Source organism: Myotis nattereri, assembly GCF_964212035.1.
Source record: "Myotis nattereri genome assembly, chromosome: 14".
NCBI classification, from domain to species: Eukaryota; Metazoa; Chordata; class Mammalia; order Chiroptera; family Vespertilionidae; genus Myotis; species Myotis nattereri.
Window position 1 is genome coordinate 40,921,720 of NC_138089.1, and position 18,250 is coordinate 40,939,969.

Consider the following 18,250-nt stretch of genomic DNA (forward strand, 5'->3'; position numbering starts at 1 on the left):
GAACTACACCTTTGGTGACTTTCCAAGCTCTTGCTTGTCAAGTTCTTTGGTACTTTATAAAAACAATAAATATTTAAATCCAAAATCTAATTTATTAGCAATGCATACAGGCATATGAGTCCCAACACAGTGATTACTGAATTATCATACAATAGCTAAAACCAGAATATACTGAACATAGATTTAACAATTCCTTTATTTAAATGAATGAACTCCCAAAATATCACATGGTTGTTTTACACTTAACCCGTTCTGCATGTAGTAGCTCATCTAGAACATTTCTAATGGTCTCAATACAGACTTCCCCTCTGTGATGTTTTTTTGATGCAAGATTCCATACATTTTCAAATTCTTCATCAGAAAGCTTGACACCAATCTTACATAATATCTCTGCAATCTAGAAGAAAACATTACAAGTCAAGCCAAGATTTATATAAATTTGTATTTTTATAATATGTTTGTAACATATAAGGCTATGAATATTTATCCAAAAAAATATGGTGATAGGGGGTAATTTGTGAGTGTGTGTGTGTGTGTGTGTGTATCTATATATAAAAGTCTAAGTGACTGAACGACCGCTCAACCGGTTGCTATGACGCACACTGACCACCAGGGGGCAGACACTCAATGCAGGAGCTGCCCCTGGTGGTCAGTGCGCTCCCACAGCAGGAGCGCCACTCAGCTGACCAACGGGCACCAGATGCCTGGCTCACGGCTGGCGAGCGCAGCTGTGGCGGCATGAGCCTCTCCCGCCTCCGTGGCAGTGCTACCAAGAAGCAGCAGCAGGCGCAGCAGGGACCGGGATGAGGGGTCCCGGATTGTGAGAGGGCACAGGCCAGGCTGAGAGACCCCCCTACCCCCTGTGCACAAATCCATGCACTGGGCCTCTAGTTACATATAATAAGCATACTTTGCTTATTAATCATCTCTCTGAAGTGGTAATTATTAAAAGAGATGAAGGGAGAGGAAAAATACGCTGTTCACGTCCCAGAGAAAGTATAAGAAAGGAAAGATAAGAACTGGTAGTGAAAAGAAATGTTAGAATGAGGAGAGGTAATAAAAGACTTGAGGGGGAAATAACATTTACTCTAAATCATACAGGAAAAAAAAAAAAAAGCAAAGCGGGAAATGAAAGAAAGGTTAGACAGGGAATAGGAAAGCCAAAGAAACAGAATAGCTGCAGAATACATCTATTAAACAGAATCTGAACAAGAATTAAAAGATCCCCTGGAAATGATGTGCCCTTGTGGGAAATTAAGAGTATAATAAAATACACTTGCAACTCAGAACCACAGCTCTGGGGGCAGCTGCAGCCATTCAGCAAAAACACCTTAAGGTCCCAAAGCACAGTTGCTGTTCTTCCGCACCCAGTGGCAAGTAAAGAATGTCCCTGCAGAGTGACTTATGACGTGGGCATCTCGGATCTCCTCTCCGGCCCCTTTGCCACTCCTCCCGAGGCATTCTCCCTCGTTCAGCATCCCATCATGGTGTACTGATCAATCAATAGAATACTTTTACAGAAACCCACATCTAGTCCCAAGTTAACCCCAACCGGGCCTTTGGTTCTTACTTTTTATCTAGTATTGTGAGATAAAGGATGACTTTCTAGTTAAAAGAATTTTAGGCTACATAAAACAAGCAGGAAATTTTTGTGAGCTTTTTTTTGGGGGGGGGCAGTGCGGAACCCTGACCGTCTATTTCACAGGCCCTTTGGAGTGACTGAAGGAAGTGAAAACATAGGCCAGGAATGTCTCTTCTCTAACTCACTGAGGAGAATCCTGGCCTCCTGCTTTGGAACCAGCCAGCAGGCATGGTCCTCTGAGCTTCTCCCTTCCTGTCTCCCCCACCTCAGCAGAATGAATGGTTGCAATGAATCTGGTATTTAGTATTTAGTGAGTGCTCAAGCCACCAACCCTTCATGTGAAGTCCCAGAAGGTATCGTCTGTCTATTCTATCACTTATGCCTCCAGATATACAGGATCTGAGGAAGCAGTTACTCACTAGTTCACAAGTACGGCTCTAACCAAGCTGGTAGGACCAAGCCCTGCTATTAATCCTTGGTCCTCTGAAGCCCGAGGCTACCTGGCTGCTCCTGCTTTATAACCCATCCAGGAAGAAAATCACCTGGGAAACGAGGACCATGTTTTCTGAGAGAGAGGAAACACACACACACACACACACACACACACACACACACACACACATACACACACACAAGATACATGGGCTGACACACAGTACAGGACAGAGTACTTTAAATCAGTGCTATTGCACATAATTTGACACAACAGCAGTACCTAGGAGGGTGGCAGAGTGGCCTTCGCATGCCTACTATTTGGTTCTGGAGACCCAAGAACTTACACAAGGGAGAGATTGACCCTTTGGCTTTTTTTCAACTAAGAATGCTGTGAAATGTTTTAGAAAACATTTTTCTTTTATAGTAGGTCGTAGTGAATATACGATGTGAAAGTAATGCTTACTATCATAGAGTAAATTCCGCTATAAGAATCGTACCAAAATGTCACAACCAAATTGAACATTACCCTCAAGGACCGTTTATTTGGGGATCCTGATGAGTTCTGATGACTAATATATAAGGTCAGGTTGTATAAAGTCTGATATTAAGTAGCTGTTGTTAAATACACATTCCTATGTTGGTGTATTTATGTAAAGTTGACATTTCTTTCCACCCTTTTGAACTAGTATGCTGTACCTCTTTTTTGGATCTGGTTTGGAAGAAGTCTCTTTCAAACACTCCTTTCTGGCCAAAGATGGAAGGATATAGCAACGAATAGGCATTTCCCTCTTCACCATAATTCGTTCTATCGCTGATGCGGCGAATTCGGGGGGCAGGGATATCAGATCGAATGGTTGGAACACCATAGATGGGATAACCTAGGACATCATTGAGGGAAGAAAACACATATTTTGAAACAAAGCTGCGTAACACACTAGCCACCAGCCACATGTGGCTGTTTTGAGCACTTGAAATGTGGCTAGTCTGACTTGAGACATGGAAGAAATATAAAACACACACTGAATATCAAAGATCTTGTACCAAAAAATGTGAGATATTTAATCACTTTATATTACTTGTTGAAATGATAATATTTTAGAAATATTGTATACACATTTATATACATTTATACTATTAAATTAATATTACTTGTTTTCTTAATGTTGCTATAAAACATTTATAAGTACATACGACTCCAGTTATATTTCTATTAGCACTATTCTGAAGAGTAGCAAGACCTCATTATACCAGAATGTATAGCAAGTCTATAAAATTCAGTTACACAAAAAAACATGTATATCATTATTCATGTCCTTACAACCCGGAAGTGATCTTGATCAACATAAATTAGACTTTCTAAATAGCCAATAAACATCATACACTATATGGAGATATAGGGTGTTATGGGTTAAACTGTATCTTCCTCAGATTTATATGTTAAAGTTCTAGCCTCTAGTACTTAGAATGTGGCCTTATTTGGAAATAGGGTCATTGTAGATATAATCAATTAAGTTAAGATGAGATTGTACTGGAGTAGGCTCCTAATCTATTGTGACTGTGGTCCCTTAGAGAAAAGGGGACATTTGGCAACTCTCACAGGAGAATGCCATGGGAAGGTGACGGCCGAGATCGGGGTGATGCAGCAGAAACCAAGTAGCGCCAGAGATTGCCAACAGGCCACCCAAAGCTGGGGGAGGGGCCTGGAACAGATTCTTCCTCAGAGCTCTCAGAAGGAGCCACCCCTGCCGACACCGTGAACTTGGACTTCCAACCTCCAGAACTGTGAGATGGTAAATTTATGTTGTTTAAGACACCCACTAGGTGGTCCTTGTTACGGCAGGACTAGCAAACTTATAGATGGAAAATGAAGATAGTGAGAAACCTTTTGTAAGAGCTCTTCAAATAGTTGAAGGCAAACCTGTGTGTAGCTAAGAGTCACGTGGTTTACAAATCTCCTAAAGCTCGGTGACATCTGATTACTACACTGTGTACCATTCAGTGTTCTGATCTGTGACGGTTTCAATTTCATTAACATCGAGAGAATCCTTTTACTTGGATCGCCACTAACAATAGTTCGGCCTAAACTTACCAAGACCCCCTGGGTGCTTGGATATAGAATGAAACGAAAGATCCTAGGCTTTGAGAAACTTACAGCCTCATGGAAATCAAGGCTGGGGATGATGCAAGGGCAGATGAAGAACACATCACTTCCATGTTTGCTGATCATTTCTGATCTCAACAAACGCCTTGACATACTCACAGATGGTAGGGACAGCTCCTACAACCGCATTGATATCAGAAGAAGTGGTCTTATAGTGGCTGGAAACTTTATCGCTTGGCCTCAGAAGTGTCCGGAGAGTCTTTTCTGAGTTCTCATTTAAGACAATGTCTCCAGGCTGTACCAGGAGGGCTGGTTCCGATTCTTCAGCATTAGCCTCAGCAGGGTTTGCACAATCTGGTTTTCTACCTATAAGCAAAGAGGGAAAGAGGGGTAGGGTAATGTACAGGAGGAAGTTACTACTTGGTTCTTACAACTCCACAACAAAAGCATTTTACCCATTTAGTTTCTTCTTGCTGGTGGAAAACTGAGACCGGGCTGGTGTAAACCCTCCCCAGATACCAGCACCCCACTGTGGAAGAGCAAGTTCAGGCCAAAGTCATATCCCAGGAAACTGAAACCTGGTCTAATGTTTCTTTTCACCATTCTACTCCCTTGACTCTAGAACAGTGGTTCTCAACCTGTGGGTCACGACCCTTTCACAGGGGTCGCCTAAGACCATCGGAAAACACATATATAATCACATATTGTTTTTGTGATTAATCACTATGCTTTAATTATGTTCAATTTGTTAACAATGAAATTGGGGGTCACCACAACATGAGGAACTGTATTAAAGGGTCGCGGCATTAGGAAGGTTGAGAACCACTGCTCTAGAATAAAGCTCTTAAGTATGAAAGAATAAAAAACATAGAACCTATTATTTTTATTTCTTCTCTTTAAAAATTAGAGCTTACTTTCATATTTAACTTGAACTACAGGATTACCACAGTTGTTCCTAGCAAAAGACACATTTAGAGCCCTGGCCGGTTTGTCTCAATGAATAGAGCATTGGCCTTTGGTTCGATTCCGGTCAAGGGCACATGCCAGGGTTGCGGGCTTGCTCCCCAGTGGGGGGCACACAGGAGGCAGCCAATCGATGATTCTCTGTCATCATTGATGTTTCTATCTCTCTCTCTCTCCCTTCCTTTCTGAAATCAATTTTTCTTTAAAAAAGACACATTTAGAGTTGTAAATTCCATACATACCTGATCATGGAAGGGAAGGCCTGTGTATTGAAACATTTGGAGAAACGATAACTCACTGTGAGCTCAGGAGCTGATTACTAGTCTATCAATAACTCCCTTCAAATCCGTGTATAAAAGAAAACCCTGAGGTAGAACTGAAATTATAAGATTCTGACCTGTTTTGCAGATTTGCTTTGCTGAGTCAATTCTGAAACTTAGGAGTACATTCCTGACATTCTTTCCAACAGAGCTGGTAACGGACACTCGCACTAGAGGGCGCTGTGGCCTTTCACTCTCTACAAGAACTCTTAGTTCTGAAAAAGCTCAAGCCAGGTTTGCAAAGGCAAATGGTGCCCCAGTATGAGAGTGGGGTGGGAGCAGTGGCGAACCAGAAAAGACATGTCTCTGTAAGGTCTGCACCCCCCATTTAGCACCCGCCAGCTGTTGCCATGAAAGCATTCAGGCCCATTGCAGATCTTCTAAACCCCTCCCCAACCCCCCACTCCTCCCCAAACACACAAAAAAGCAGAAATTTGTTCAAAGTGTGAAACCTATTCCTCAGAAAACTGTTCGAAGGCCACTATCTTAAAGTACTTAGCCCATCACCACCACCTTTCCTGCAGAAGTCAACAAACAGTAGGGTAGATTTGATACAAGACAATTTCTGAGCCCTTTCTGACCCATTGGGCACTATCTTACAAGATAAAAATCTCAAGAATTCCATAGAAAATGGCTGACAAAGTCAGGCCCCAAATCCTGACATGAAAACTGTCTGGTTTGAAAATAGGCTTCTGCTTCCCCCACACCCCCACCCCCAACTCATGAGTTGTGCCAAGAAGAACAATTTGACTCCTCTTATGTGACAAATAAGACAAATTCATTGAATTGATGTGGTAGAACTCTTTCTTTTTTCTTCAACGAAATAACAGGTGTTGCATACCCTACTTTTGAAGACAATGCTCATACTTCTGAGAGCTTCATTAGGTAGGGAAGATGCGCCTGTTTTCCTAGTGGGTAGACTAGAAAGGCCATCCCAGAAACTGGTAAGGGCTCATGTCATCAGTACAGCCCCAAATTTGGTTTTGGTCTTGCAGAAAGCCATGACCAAGGAATAAAAATAAAAGCAACAGGCCTTAGCTGGTTTGTTGAGTGGTTAGAGTTGGCTCTTGGACTGAAGGGTCGGGGGTTCAATTTTGGTCAAGGGCATGTACCTCGGTTGCAGGCTCCATCCCTGGACCCAGTCAGGGTGCATACAGGAGGCAACCAATCAATGTGTATCTCTCTCTCTGTCTCTCCTCCTCTCTCCCTCCCTTCCACTCTCTAAAACAGTGGTTCTCAACCTTCTGGCCCTTTAAATACAGTTCCTCATGTTGTGACCCAACCATAAAATTATTTTCGTTGCTACTTCATAACTGTAATGCTGCTACTGTTATGAATCATAATGTAAATATCTGATATGCAGGATGGTCTTAGGCGACCCCTGTGAAAGGGTCGTTCGACCGCCAAAGGGGTTGCGACCCACAGGTTGAGAACCGCTGCTCTAAAAATTAATGCAAAAATATCCTCAGGTGAGGATTAACAAAAAATAGAAGCAGAAGTATCTTCACTTTTTAGAAGAGAGAAAATAAAAATGTAAACAACCATTTAAAATAGTTATCTTTCTCTAATAATCAAGATTTGAAAATTAAAGCAAATGATGCATCATTATATACCAACTAAATTACAAGAATGTTTGAAATAACACTCAGTGGTAACACAGTTGGAGTAAAATTGTCTCACAGCGTTGGCTGGTAAAGTTGCAAATTGGTAAAATCATTTAGAAAAGTGAAACGAAAATACGTAAAGAGAGTTACTTCTGGGGTAATAATAGCATTCATTAGAAATGAGATATAATTAGAAACAGAAAGCTTTTTGAGAGATAATCGTTATAGTGTTACCCATATTACTTTAAAACTGTCTGGAAACAACCAAAATTTCAGAGTAAGGAAATGGTTTAGTAATTCATAATACAACAGCATGAAGGAACTGAAAATGAAGTTTACAGAAACCATAAAAGTATCTCTTCATTCCACAGTAATTTGAAAGTTAAATTTTAAAAAATAATAAAATAAAAATGGTACATTTGCTGTGATTTTAGCTATATTTAAATATATGCATACACACATACAAATATGTATATATGTATATCTATATATAATTAGTAATGCAGGTATATAATATGTAAGCATGAAAATATTTGCATGAAAGTGAAGATTATGGCTTTATTTTTTGTTGTTACTGTTTACGAAAACTAACCGGTTAAATTTTCCTTTGTCAAATTCTACTTCACTATTCATTTTCCCTGGGGAAGGAGAGATAATCCTATATCATAAAAGCCTAATATGCAAATTGTCCCCTTGACAGGGAGTTCGACCAAGGCGGGTGGCCAGCCAGCCAACCACAGGAAGGCAGCAGCTGGGGGAAGGGAGGCCCCAACTGGCAGCCGGCAGCAGCTCAGGACCCTACCCGTGCACAAATTTCATGCACTGGGCCTCTAGTTACTCTATAAAAATGATTTGTGAACAGTTTTCTGAGGAACTGTATATCATGTTTTGGGCTTCTGAATAAATTCTTTTGCTTTTAATTTTTTTTATCTTAAATGAGTAATAAAATTCAAAAGATACAAAAACATAAGATTAAAAACTGAGTCTGTCTCTTTGTAATACTTCAAGCAATAAAAATTATTTTAAAAAAAACAAAAACACTGAGTCTCACTGCTATCCTATCCCTCAGCTACCCAGTTCCCCCTCCCTGGAAATAGCAAATGTTATCAAATTCTTTCCTACCCTTCTATGGATAGTCTATGCATAAACAAGCAAATAAATATGTGTATATATATATATATATATATATATGCATATTTTTAAATACATAATATTAAAGTTGAGATGAGCTCCTAGAAATATAAAAGTCCATTTAAGAGTTTGGCAAAGCTTCAAAAATTACCTTTAATGACAACCCTCTCTTCATACTCTTTCAGAGGCATTTTATCTTTCCAGGTAAGATAATTTGCAAATTCCAGGTAGCTAATCAGCCCATCATTATCCACATCACAGTAGTCAAATAGCTGGTCCAGGAGCTTCTCATCCAAGTGCAAGTTGGCCTGCTCACAAGCTTCCAGAAGCTCATCTTTATCTATCACCCCATCTGCCTTCTGTTAGACATAAAGCAAAAAAAGGTGCAGTGAGCATTGTCTTCAAAAGTAGGGTATGCAACACCTATTATTTTGTTTAAGAAAAAAGAAAGAGTTCTACCACATCGATTCAATGAATATGTCTTATTTGTCACATAAGAGGAGTCCAACATTAAGCAAGATTGATCTTCGTGGTGCCAATCTGCTATGTGCACAGTAATTTTAACCCTGGTTAGAGCAAGGTGTGGCTCAGAATCTTTGTTAATGCTATTTAATAATTTTTTTCATTTAAATCATGCTGTTTACACTGAGAAGATGTGACCATGACTCATGCCTGACATTTCATCTGAAGCATGCTGTGACAGCTCTCTACAAGGTTCCTTGCTTTCAAAGTGTTCTGGTGTCCCACTGGGCAGTGAGTGATCCTCCACTTCACGACCTGGTAATGGGAAAGAATTGGGGAAGCAGCTGCCAGCCAAGGACAGGGAGGTGGATTCTAAGACAGTCACCTGCTTGTTGTTAACACTCCTATGGGCAAGAGGAGCCTGCTACCAATTTGGTGGTGAGCCCTCATTGTGACAATGAGCACTACAATTCATCCTGGTCTGGTGGGAGGGGAAGTCTGCACCCCCTTTCAGAGAACAGTTTAATACAGAAGCACCTACACTGAGTGTGATAGGAGGGAAATGTATGACGGCCCTGGGCAGAAACTGGCTGATTCACTCGGGAGGTGTGAGGGCAGAGCCTATAATGCTCGTTAAGGAAGAATGACATGAGTTGGGATGTCTTCCTCCTCAGCCCCTCCTAAAATCTTTTAAGCCAACCTTGAATCCATTCAAAGATGACAGTAAAAGATCTGAGTATGTTCCCGGTGGGTCCTGGCTGCTGTAAGGGAGCTTTTGCCCGCTCAGAGAGATTTCTCTGAAATAAAATAAGGAAGAGACGGAGGAGGAGGAGGAGGAGGAGGAGGAGGAGGAGGAGGAGGAGCAAGAGGAGGAGGGAGAGAAGGACAAGGAGAAGAAAAGAAAGGAGGAAATATAAACACACACACACACAAAAGAGAGAGATTTCTCTGAGACAGACGAGGGAAGCCATAACTGACTCATTGACTAGTATTCAGCTCTTATGTCCAGGATTGGATTTACAATGATGAAGGTGATCCCTGGAGACCAAAACACTGACCCTATAGTTCTAGATAAACTCCTGTCTTCACATCCGTAGGCCTGGAAAATGTCCCTAACCCTTATGTTGAAACAGAAGGAGAATTTAAAACATACCAGTGTGTGTGTGTGTGTGTGTGTGTGTGTGTGTGTGTGTGTGTTTCTATTGAAACATATCTTGACAAGGGAGCTACAAATGCCCTGGATTAAAGTAGACTCCTTTATGAAATCATCTGCTACAAACCCAAATCAACCAAAAAAGCAAACCCACAGCCCTGGCTAAAAAGCAACGTGGGCTGTGGCTGTTGAATCAAGAGGATCTTCAAAACGGAAATAGATGGTGTCAATAATGACAACTTTGCTGCCCAGTATAGGGCTTTGTGTGGACTGAAAACATTGGTGGTTTTTTTCATCTGTGTGGCCTGACAACGTTGGTGGTGTGTTTCTTTGAGCTGCCTGCCACCACCACACCACTCAAAACTGCAAGTATATGTTTCTTACTCACTGGTGCAGACACCCTCTCTCCCTCCACGCCCTTAATCTCTCCCTCCCCAGACCCCAACCTCAGCAGTTCTAAGAAGAAAGATGAGTAGATGTGGGGCTAAGGTCTCCCTGTCCGCACGGGGGATCAAAGGCCACATGCAGCTGTCCAAGTATGCTGTGGAACTTCAGGGGGGGGCAGAGACTCCAACTTTCGTGGCTTCTTTGAATACAGGTGCCAAAGTCATCATCCTACTCAGTCTGTGGGGGAGGAGCCATCTGGATGCAGCTAGAGGGCCTGGGCAGAGTTGGTTTGATGTGGAGAGGGAAAGCTAGCAATAGCGTATTTCTGTGGCTTCCACTTCTACACATGTAAGTGATATTGATACCTTACGTGCCTGTACTGGGAATGTTCTTGAGACCCAGAGGCACTCATGATCAAGAAGAACCACATGTAGAGAACTGCTAATACCTTTGGGGCCCCACAACCCCACTGGCCCCTTTGAGCTACAAGTCTCCATGACTAATGAGTTTGCCACTTAGTGCCTCTGGAAAAAGAGAGGCAGCCTCCACTTGAAGGCGCCCCATGAGATTTCAGACTTGTTGCCCCCTAACCAGGCAGACAGCTTTTGAAAAGCAGCTAATAGGCAGTTCCTGAGCTCTTGCTGAAACTCAACACTTGACCCACGGAGGCCTTGTAACTTTCCAGACCGATAAGCATTTTGAAGTGAGCCAACTTGGACTCAATGATTAACAAGATAGGAAGGACTTAACAAGCCTCATTTGTGAAATGGTAATGGTGTATTCAAGAAGGCAGCCGGCCTGACCCCAGTTACATCTCAGTTTTACATGAAAAGGGCAGCAATCCTTAGGGGAAAACTTGATGCATCTTTGCTACCTGAAGCAAAAACCACTGGCTCAATAGGACCATACAGTTCACAGAGGCCCCCCCTGTGCCTGGGCTTCATTCACTAACCTGAAAGCCAGTGGTCTTCACTGGGCTGCTGTGGCTTTGAACCTCAATGACAGCTCCGAAGGACCGAAAATAGACATACAGTCACTCTACCCAGTGAACAGAAATCAAGGCCATTCTTATGGCTCTGGCCAATCCTCCCCTTGATGAAGCTGCTATAGTTTTACTGACTCTTGGATTGTTGCCAATGGCCTGCCTGCTTGGTTTGCCATTTGGAAAGCTATAGGCTAAAGATTAAAGACACTTCTTTTTGAGTCTGAAAACTATGGAAACGGATCAGGGCTACTGAATGAGCCCTCTGGGTAATTCATATAGATGACCATGATGAGGGTCCCGTCTCTAATGAGAATAACTGGAGTCAAGCTTCTGATTGAGCCTGATCCATTCAGATTGCCACCATGGCTGTCCGGAACCATCGTTGCACCAGACATGGCAACACACCCACCACAAAAGACAAGGCACAAAGTAAAGCACTCTATGTTTCTGATGCAGAGGCTACCGCCCTGTGACAAACTGTGACTCCTGCCACAAGCTGACCCATCAGTCTCATGATGCGGGGGGACACATTGCACACAAGACATTGCTCCATGCTCCTGGCAGGCTGACCTTTGTCCCCTCTCAGAGTTATGAATGGTGCCTCACCACTGTTGACATATTTTCAAGTTATGGAACGGCTATGCCTAATCAACCAGCTCCAGTCGCAATAGAATGGCCCATGAAATTTATCTGAGTCATGTGTTTTGCTTTCTGGACCATTTTCAGTCTGACAGTGCTGTGCCTTATAGCCCAAAAGCAACTCAACAATCAGCTGTTCAGCAAGGTATTCAATGAACCATTCCTGCTCTCAACCATCCACAGCCACCTGAGCTCTGGAATAGCCTCAAAAATAGACTACCTTCCCTATCAGCTCCTGCTCATACATCTTACAGTAAAGCAGTTTGTCTCTGAATGCAGCTGCCCCCCAAAAGGAATCCATCCCATCTCAGCTACTTCCTGGATAATAATTAGAATAAAAGGAGTGAGAATTATATTGGCCTAATTTTGAAAATGTGGGACTCTGTTGTGACCGTTCTTGGACATGATGCATTTTCCACCCTCTAGATTTTAAGTTCCCTAAATGGAAAGTCTACACATTATCCAGAATAATGTCTGATGTATTGTGTGCTCAATAAATAACAGAATTAACCCTCTAAGCCAAGAAGATTCATTTAGGAAAGAATATCTTGTTAGTTTTGTTTTGGCATTGAATTAAAAATGGGCATTCAAGCCCTAGCCGATTTGGCTCAATGGATAGAGCATCGGCCCACAGACTGAAGGATCATAGGTTTGATTCCAGTCAAGGGCATGTACTGGGGTTGCAGGCTCCATCCCCAGCCCAGTTGGGGAGAGGGGAGGAAGAGGCAACCAATCAATGTGTCTCTCTCACATCGATGTTTCCCCCTCTCTATCTCTTCCCCTTCCACTCTCTTAAAAAAAAAATTCAATGGAAAAATGTCCTTGGTGAGGATTAACAGAAAAAAAACCCCAAAAAAACCCACTATAATTAATTAATTAATTAATTAATTAATTAATTTTAAAAAGGGCGTTCAACGATAGAAAATTCAAATAATCAAAAATTATCCTACAGCTGTAGTAGGAAGACCCACATCTTATTACTCTCTCAGAAAAAAAGCTCCTCAAGGACACTGAGCACTACATTACACATATTAAAAATTTACTATTTAAAAGGTGTATCAGCATTAAATAATTCTCAGTAATTTCCTCTCTGCTTAATTTAATTGTATCATAAGGAGTATGCCTGGTGGTTCACTAAGATAATCAACATCTATTAAGATGATCATCTTGCCTATAATTACATTTAAAATGAAGAAGTTTTTAAAAGCAGAGCACTACGTATGGGCAGGTTTTCTTATTCATATCACTGCTACATAAATTTCCCCGGATACCATCTTTGTAAAATAACTTGGATTTGAGTTAAGCTTAAAATGTATTTATTTTAGCTTACATATTTTAATTCTGAAGAATCATTTTTAAATTACCTGTAAATAGCAATTGGTCTCTACTGAAAAACCAGAGAAACCGTTGAATACTTCTCTTTTCTTTAAACACAACTATGTGAGAAGTGTAATTGATGACTGGTTGGTGTGTGTCCCTACATAATCAGTACACACCTAAATGAGAATATTAACCCACTTTTTATGCATTAGGACAACACAGGTACACAGGCCCTAATCTAAAAACAAATAAAATGAATGGACTTAAAATTAATTAGCCTATGAGTGATTAAGATTCTTTTAAGATAAAAAATTATGAAGTGTAACTTTCTCAAAACTATACTCAACTTGCCCTAACTGGTTTGGCTCAGTGGATAGAGCGTCAGCCTGCGGACTGAAGGGCCCCAGGTTCGATTCTGGTCAAGGGCATGTACCTTGGTTGTGGGCACATCCCGAGTAGGGGGTGTGCAGGAGGCAGCTGATCAATGTTTCTCTCTCATTGATGTTTCTAACTCTCTATCCCTCTCCCTTCCTCTCTGTAAAAAATCAATAAAATATATTTTTTTAAAAAAGCTATACTCAACAGAGGAAGAAAAATAGGAATATTATATTTTTCCTTTTGAGATAAACTAAAATTATTCTGTTCTTTTTTCTTCTCATATCAAGATGATACATCACATTATCACAGACTTATTTATAAACTTTTATTTGTTTATATTAGAATCATTCTAAAATTGTTGCTAGACTGCCTAGAAAAATAAATACAATTAATAAAAATAAGTATAAAATAAAAACAGAACCAAAATAAAAGTGAGGAAATCAAAGCAAAAAGAATATAAGGATGGAAAAAATTAAGATGAAACTTGAATAAAAAGATCATACAACATGTATGCTATAAGATCATATTCACAAACTAGATGAGTTTCATTGAATTGGCTCTGAGCTTCCTGGTGGCCTAGTCAAAAAGGTCTGGACAATTAATGCAAAATTCGTGTTGTTCATAAGGTAAAGACAAACCAAATACTTAGATGAAGCACAGTTATTACCTGTGGAAAGACAGGATTTCCTTATAAAGAGAGTGCACATGACAAAAATAAATAGTCTCGTAGACATAAGAACAGAAATGTACCATGGCCTCGTAAGCAGTTTATATAATAGTGTTCCTTGGTATAACCTAAAGGCAAGCAGCTTGGTAAAGCAATCCTCTGATGACCTATAATGATGTCAGGTAATCCCACAGCTCTAGATTGATCTACTTTATCAAAGGATAAAATTTAGAGTAACTTGAAAATTGAATGGTCTTGCCATCTCAAAACTGAAACCACACCCTGCTCCCCCAGGGGAGAGACATTCTAAGTGTGACATGGACCTAGACCAGTGGTTCTCAACCTTAGCTGCACATTAGAATCACCTGGGAATCTTTTTTTTTTTTTTTTTTTTTTTTTACTTATTTTTTATTTTATTTATTTTTTACAGAGAGGAAGGGAGAGGGATAGTTAGCAACATCGATGAGAGAGAAACATCGATCAGCCACCTTCAGCACACTCCCCACTGGGGATGTGCCTGCAACCAAGGTACATGTCCTTGACCGGAATTGAACCTGGTACCCTTGAGTCCACAGGTTGATGCTCTATCCACTGAGCCAAACCGGTCAGGGCTCCTGGGAATCTTTTTAAAATCCTGATTTCATAGGCTCAGAAGTCAGGGTTTTAAAAAGATTCCCAGGTGATTCTAATTTGCAGCCAAGGTTGAGAACCACTGACCTAGACTGACAGTACTGTGTGTACATATTCAGATTTAGATGTAGATTGTCTCTACCTCAGGAGTCTTCGCCAGGGTTCCACGGTGCTTCCCTCCCATTGCTCCCAGCACACTCTAGTTAAATAATCTACATCAATGGCTCTCAAACGTGAATGTGCACCAGAATCACTTGAAGGGCTTGTTAAAGCACAGTTGCTAGGCCCCACCCCTGAGTTCCTAATTCAGTAGGTCTGGGATGGGTGTTGCAATGTGCATTTTAAACACATTCCCAAGTGATAGCAATGGTGGTAAAGAATCACACTTTGACAACCACTGCAAAGGTCAGAACATTTTTTTTCTGTCAAGGACCAAAAAGTATATATTGTATGTTTTGTATGTCTCTGATGCACTACTGTGCATTTGTAGTGCAAAAGCAGCCACAGACAATACTCAAAACACATGGGCATGGAAGCCTATTTACTAAAACAGGCTGGATTTGACCCACAGGCTATAGTTCCCTGGCCCCTGTTCTGCACCCATCTGCAGGGATCTGGAAGCCTATGCACAAATCAAAAAGCTCTGCTCTGCTACTGGCCTTGTCATAGTGCCTGAAGGCTGTCAGCAAAGAGTCAAACCTTTCGCAGTTAACGTTCTTCAAGTGATGACGAACTGCTGCAACCATGGCTCGCTCCCTATCCTTGCCTCGAAGATATTCACTTGGGAGTCTATTATAGATGAGATCATCAGAGCCTATTGAGGAGGGGGAGAAAAGTCTTTTTATCTGAATATAAAGTTTGTCAGTAGTATTCTCATGCTAAAGGAAGAGAGTGATCAAACAACTTCCATGAATGAAAAATCTACCTAACTCCAACACTATGATCCAGCATGACAAAATCTTGTGTATAAAAAAGTACATTGCCGAGACCGGTTTGGCTCAGTGGATAGAGCGTCGGCCTGCGGACTGAGGGGTCCCGGGTTCGATTCCGGTCAAGGGCATGTACCTGGGTTGCGGGCATATCCCCAGTGAGGGATGTGCAGGAGGCAGCTGGTCAATGTTTCTCTCTCATCGATGTTTCTAACTCTCTATCTCTCTCCCTTCCTCTCTGTAAAAAATCAATAAAATATATTTAAAAAAAAAAAAAAAAAAAAAAGTACATGAAGTAATGGACAAAAACTAATATTTCTGTTTTATGTGACTTCTCTGTTCAATGAAAACAAAATCTGAAGAAATAAATTTTGTGGGGGCATCATTAGCCCTGCTCAGCTGTCAAGTCATTTCCTATGACAGTGGAGGCCTGACTGCCTCTTCGCAGATATTCGGCTAAAATGCTGAGGACTGAAAAGCTGGGGCTGATTTCATGTGGGGGCCACTCTATATGCCTCAGAGATGGCTGAACCTCTGGGAGCCCCTGTAAAAACTGTTCTCAAGCCTGGCCAGTGTGGCTCAGTGGTTGAGCATCAACCCATGAACCGGGAGGTCACAGTTCAATTACCGGTCAGGGCACATGCCCGGGTTTTGGGCTCGATCCCCAGTAGGGGGCATGCAGGAGGCAGCTGATCAATAATTCTCTCATCACTGATGTTTCTATCTCTCTCTCCCTCTCCCTTCCTCTCTCTGAAATCAATAAAAACATTTTCTTTTTAAACACTGGACTCAAATTCCCTACTCCCCCCTAATATGGGTTTCTAGTCCACCTTCAGTCTGCAGATCAAGTTCCCATTTCCCAGTCCTGCTTCTCCCTATACCACTACCAACACCCCAGCCCCATCCACAGTCTCATTAACTAAGAGTAGCAACGGCCAATACAATACTACAAGGCCCCACTGTATTTGATTCAGTAAAAGGCTGCCTCACTTCACTTTGGCTTGTTTAATACAGGCCATATTTATTTTCTAAATAAAATTGTGAGCCCTAATTGACTGAAGATATTCATTACAACGGCTTTAATTTGTGCCTATTTCAAACATGACACAAAAAACTTTTTTTCTTTCTTGTGTTACAAACTTTTCTTATTAATATTCATATGATATTTTAAGCCTCTAAAATTAAATATATTTTATTGATTTTTTTTACAGAGAGGAAGGGAGAGAGATAGAGAGTCAGAAACACTGATGAGAGAGGAACATCAATCAGCCGCCTCCTGCACATCCCCCACCGGGATGTGCCCGCAACCCAGGTACATGCCCTTGACCGGAATCGAACCTGGGACCTTTCAGTCCGCAGGCTGACACTCTATCCACTGAGCCAAACCTGTTTCGACAAAACCTCTAAAATTAGAAGCTTTGAGAAGAGCTGGTGAACTTAACTGTATAACGTTGTGTGTGTGGCGGGGGCGGGGGGGGGGGAGGGCAGGCTGGGGCGGGGGGGGGGGGGTGTTGTTTGTTTTGTAAAGAGAAAGTCTGTATATTTACCATAGTCGTCAGGACGGAGACAAGCTCCAAATGTGTGGTCCGGATGAACATTCATTGTTTCTGCAATGCTATCCAAGAAAACAAACCCTTTAGTTAAAATACCCACCACATGGCATCCCTGGAATTTAAAATATGTTTGCCATATGTTTTTAATAGCCCATATTTTCTCCTATAACCAAACTATGACGTTATCAAACAGACGGTCTCCAGAGACAGGGAAGAGAGAGGAAAATGTACCACAATAAGTTAAAATGAAATAAAGCTTTACACCAATTCTCCCTCCCTCTTCTCCAAATGCCTCTCCATCCCGGAGAACTCAGCACTTTCCTGCAACCACAGGCCCTGAGGAAGCTGACAGATAAACACACAAGGATGGCTTTCTTATTTAATAGATAGAAACAAATAGAACACAAGCCAACATTTGCCACAAGAGTACTTTTAAAATTCAATTACAGACACTCGCGATTCAAAGTTAATCATTAACTTACGGATCAAAGACTCTTCCAAGTTTATGTTGAAACTTTTCTTTGAAATCATCAATTCTCTTGGATACAACCTTAGCTCCTCTTTTCCTACAAAATTAGAAAATTGTCAGTTATCTCCATCACCTAAAGTATTCTTGGCTGCCAAATATACATATGGTAAGGAAAATCATAGTATACTTCAGGCCATCGGGAAAATAAATCCAGTTTCAAAATAAATCATATGCTAAAAAGAAAGCTCTATGCTCATTCATCTATCATTCTACTAGTGGCCCGGTGCACGAATTTATGCACATTGAAAGGAAATTAATTAGAAGAAATATTTTAATATTGCTATTCGTCCTTTTTCTATAATAGAAGTGTCAACCAAATTCGACTGACAATGACAGATCAAAACACATGCGTGTGATTGGCTCCAGCAAGAGCTTTATATGTATTGTACATGTGCGAGTCAACTTAGCCTTTTATTTTATTTTATTTTTTAACATATTTTATTGATTTTTTACAGAGAGGAAGGGAGAGAGATAGAGAGTTA

At 41.2% G+C, this 18,250-nt stretch overlaps 1 protein-coding gene across 1 annotated transcript in view; it reads right to left on the reverse strand.

The window, feature by feature from the left end:
- Positions 1–75: 75 nt before the first annotated feature.
- Positions 76–18,250, reverse strand: part of EFHB (EF-hand domain family member B) — a 41,456-nt gene continuing 23,281 nt past the window's right edge. Inside the window, exons 7-13 of the mRNA XM_081106365.1 lie at positions 17,722–17,805; positions 17,234–17,301; positions 15,417–15,571; positions 8,288–8,495; positions 4,278–4,484; positions 2,714–2,895; positions 76–397 (exon numbers count right to left, since the gene is read on the reverse strand). Coding sequence (XP_080962491.1) covers positions 224–397; positions 2,714–2,895; positions 4,278–4,484; positions 8,288–8,495; positions 15,417–15,571; positions 17,234–17,301; positions 17,722–17,805 — 1,078 coding nt within the window. The 3' untranslated portion in view covers positions 76–223. The remainder of the gene's footprint in view (positions 398–2,713; positions 2,896–4,277; positions 4,485–8,287; positions 8,496–15,416; positions 15,572–17,233; positions 17,302–17,721; positions 17,806–18,250) is intronic.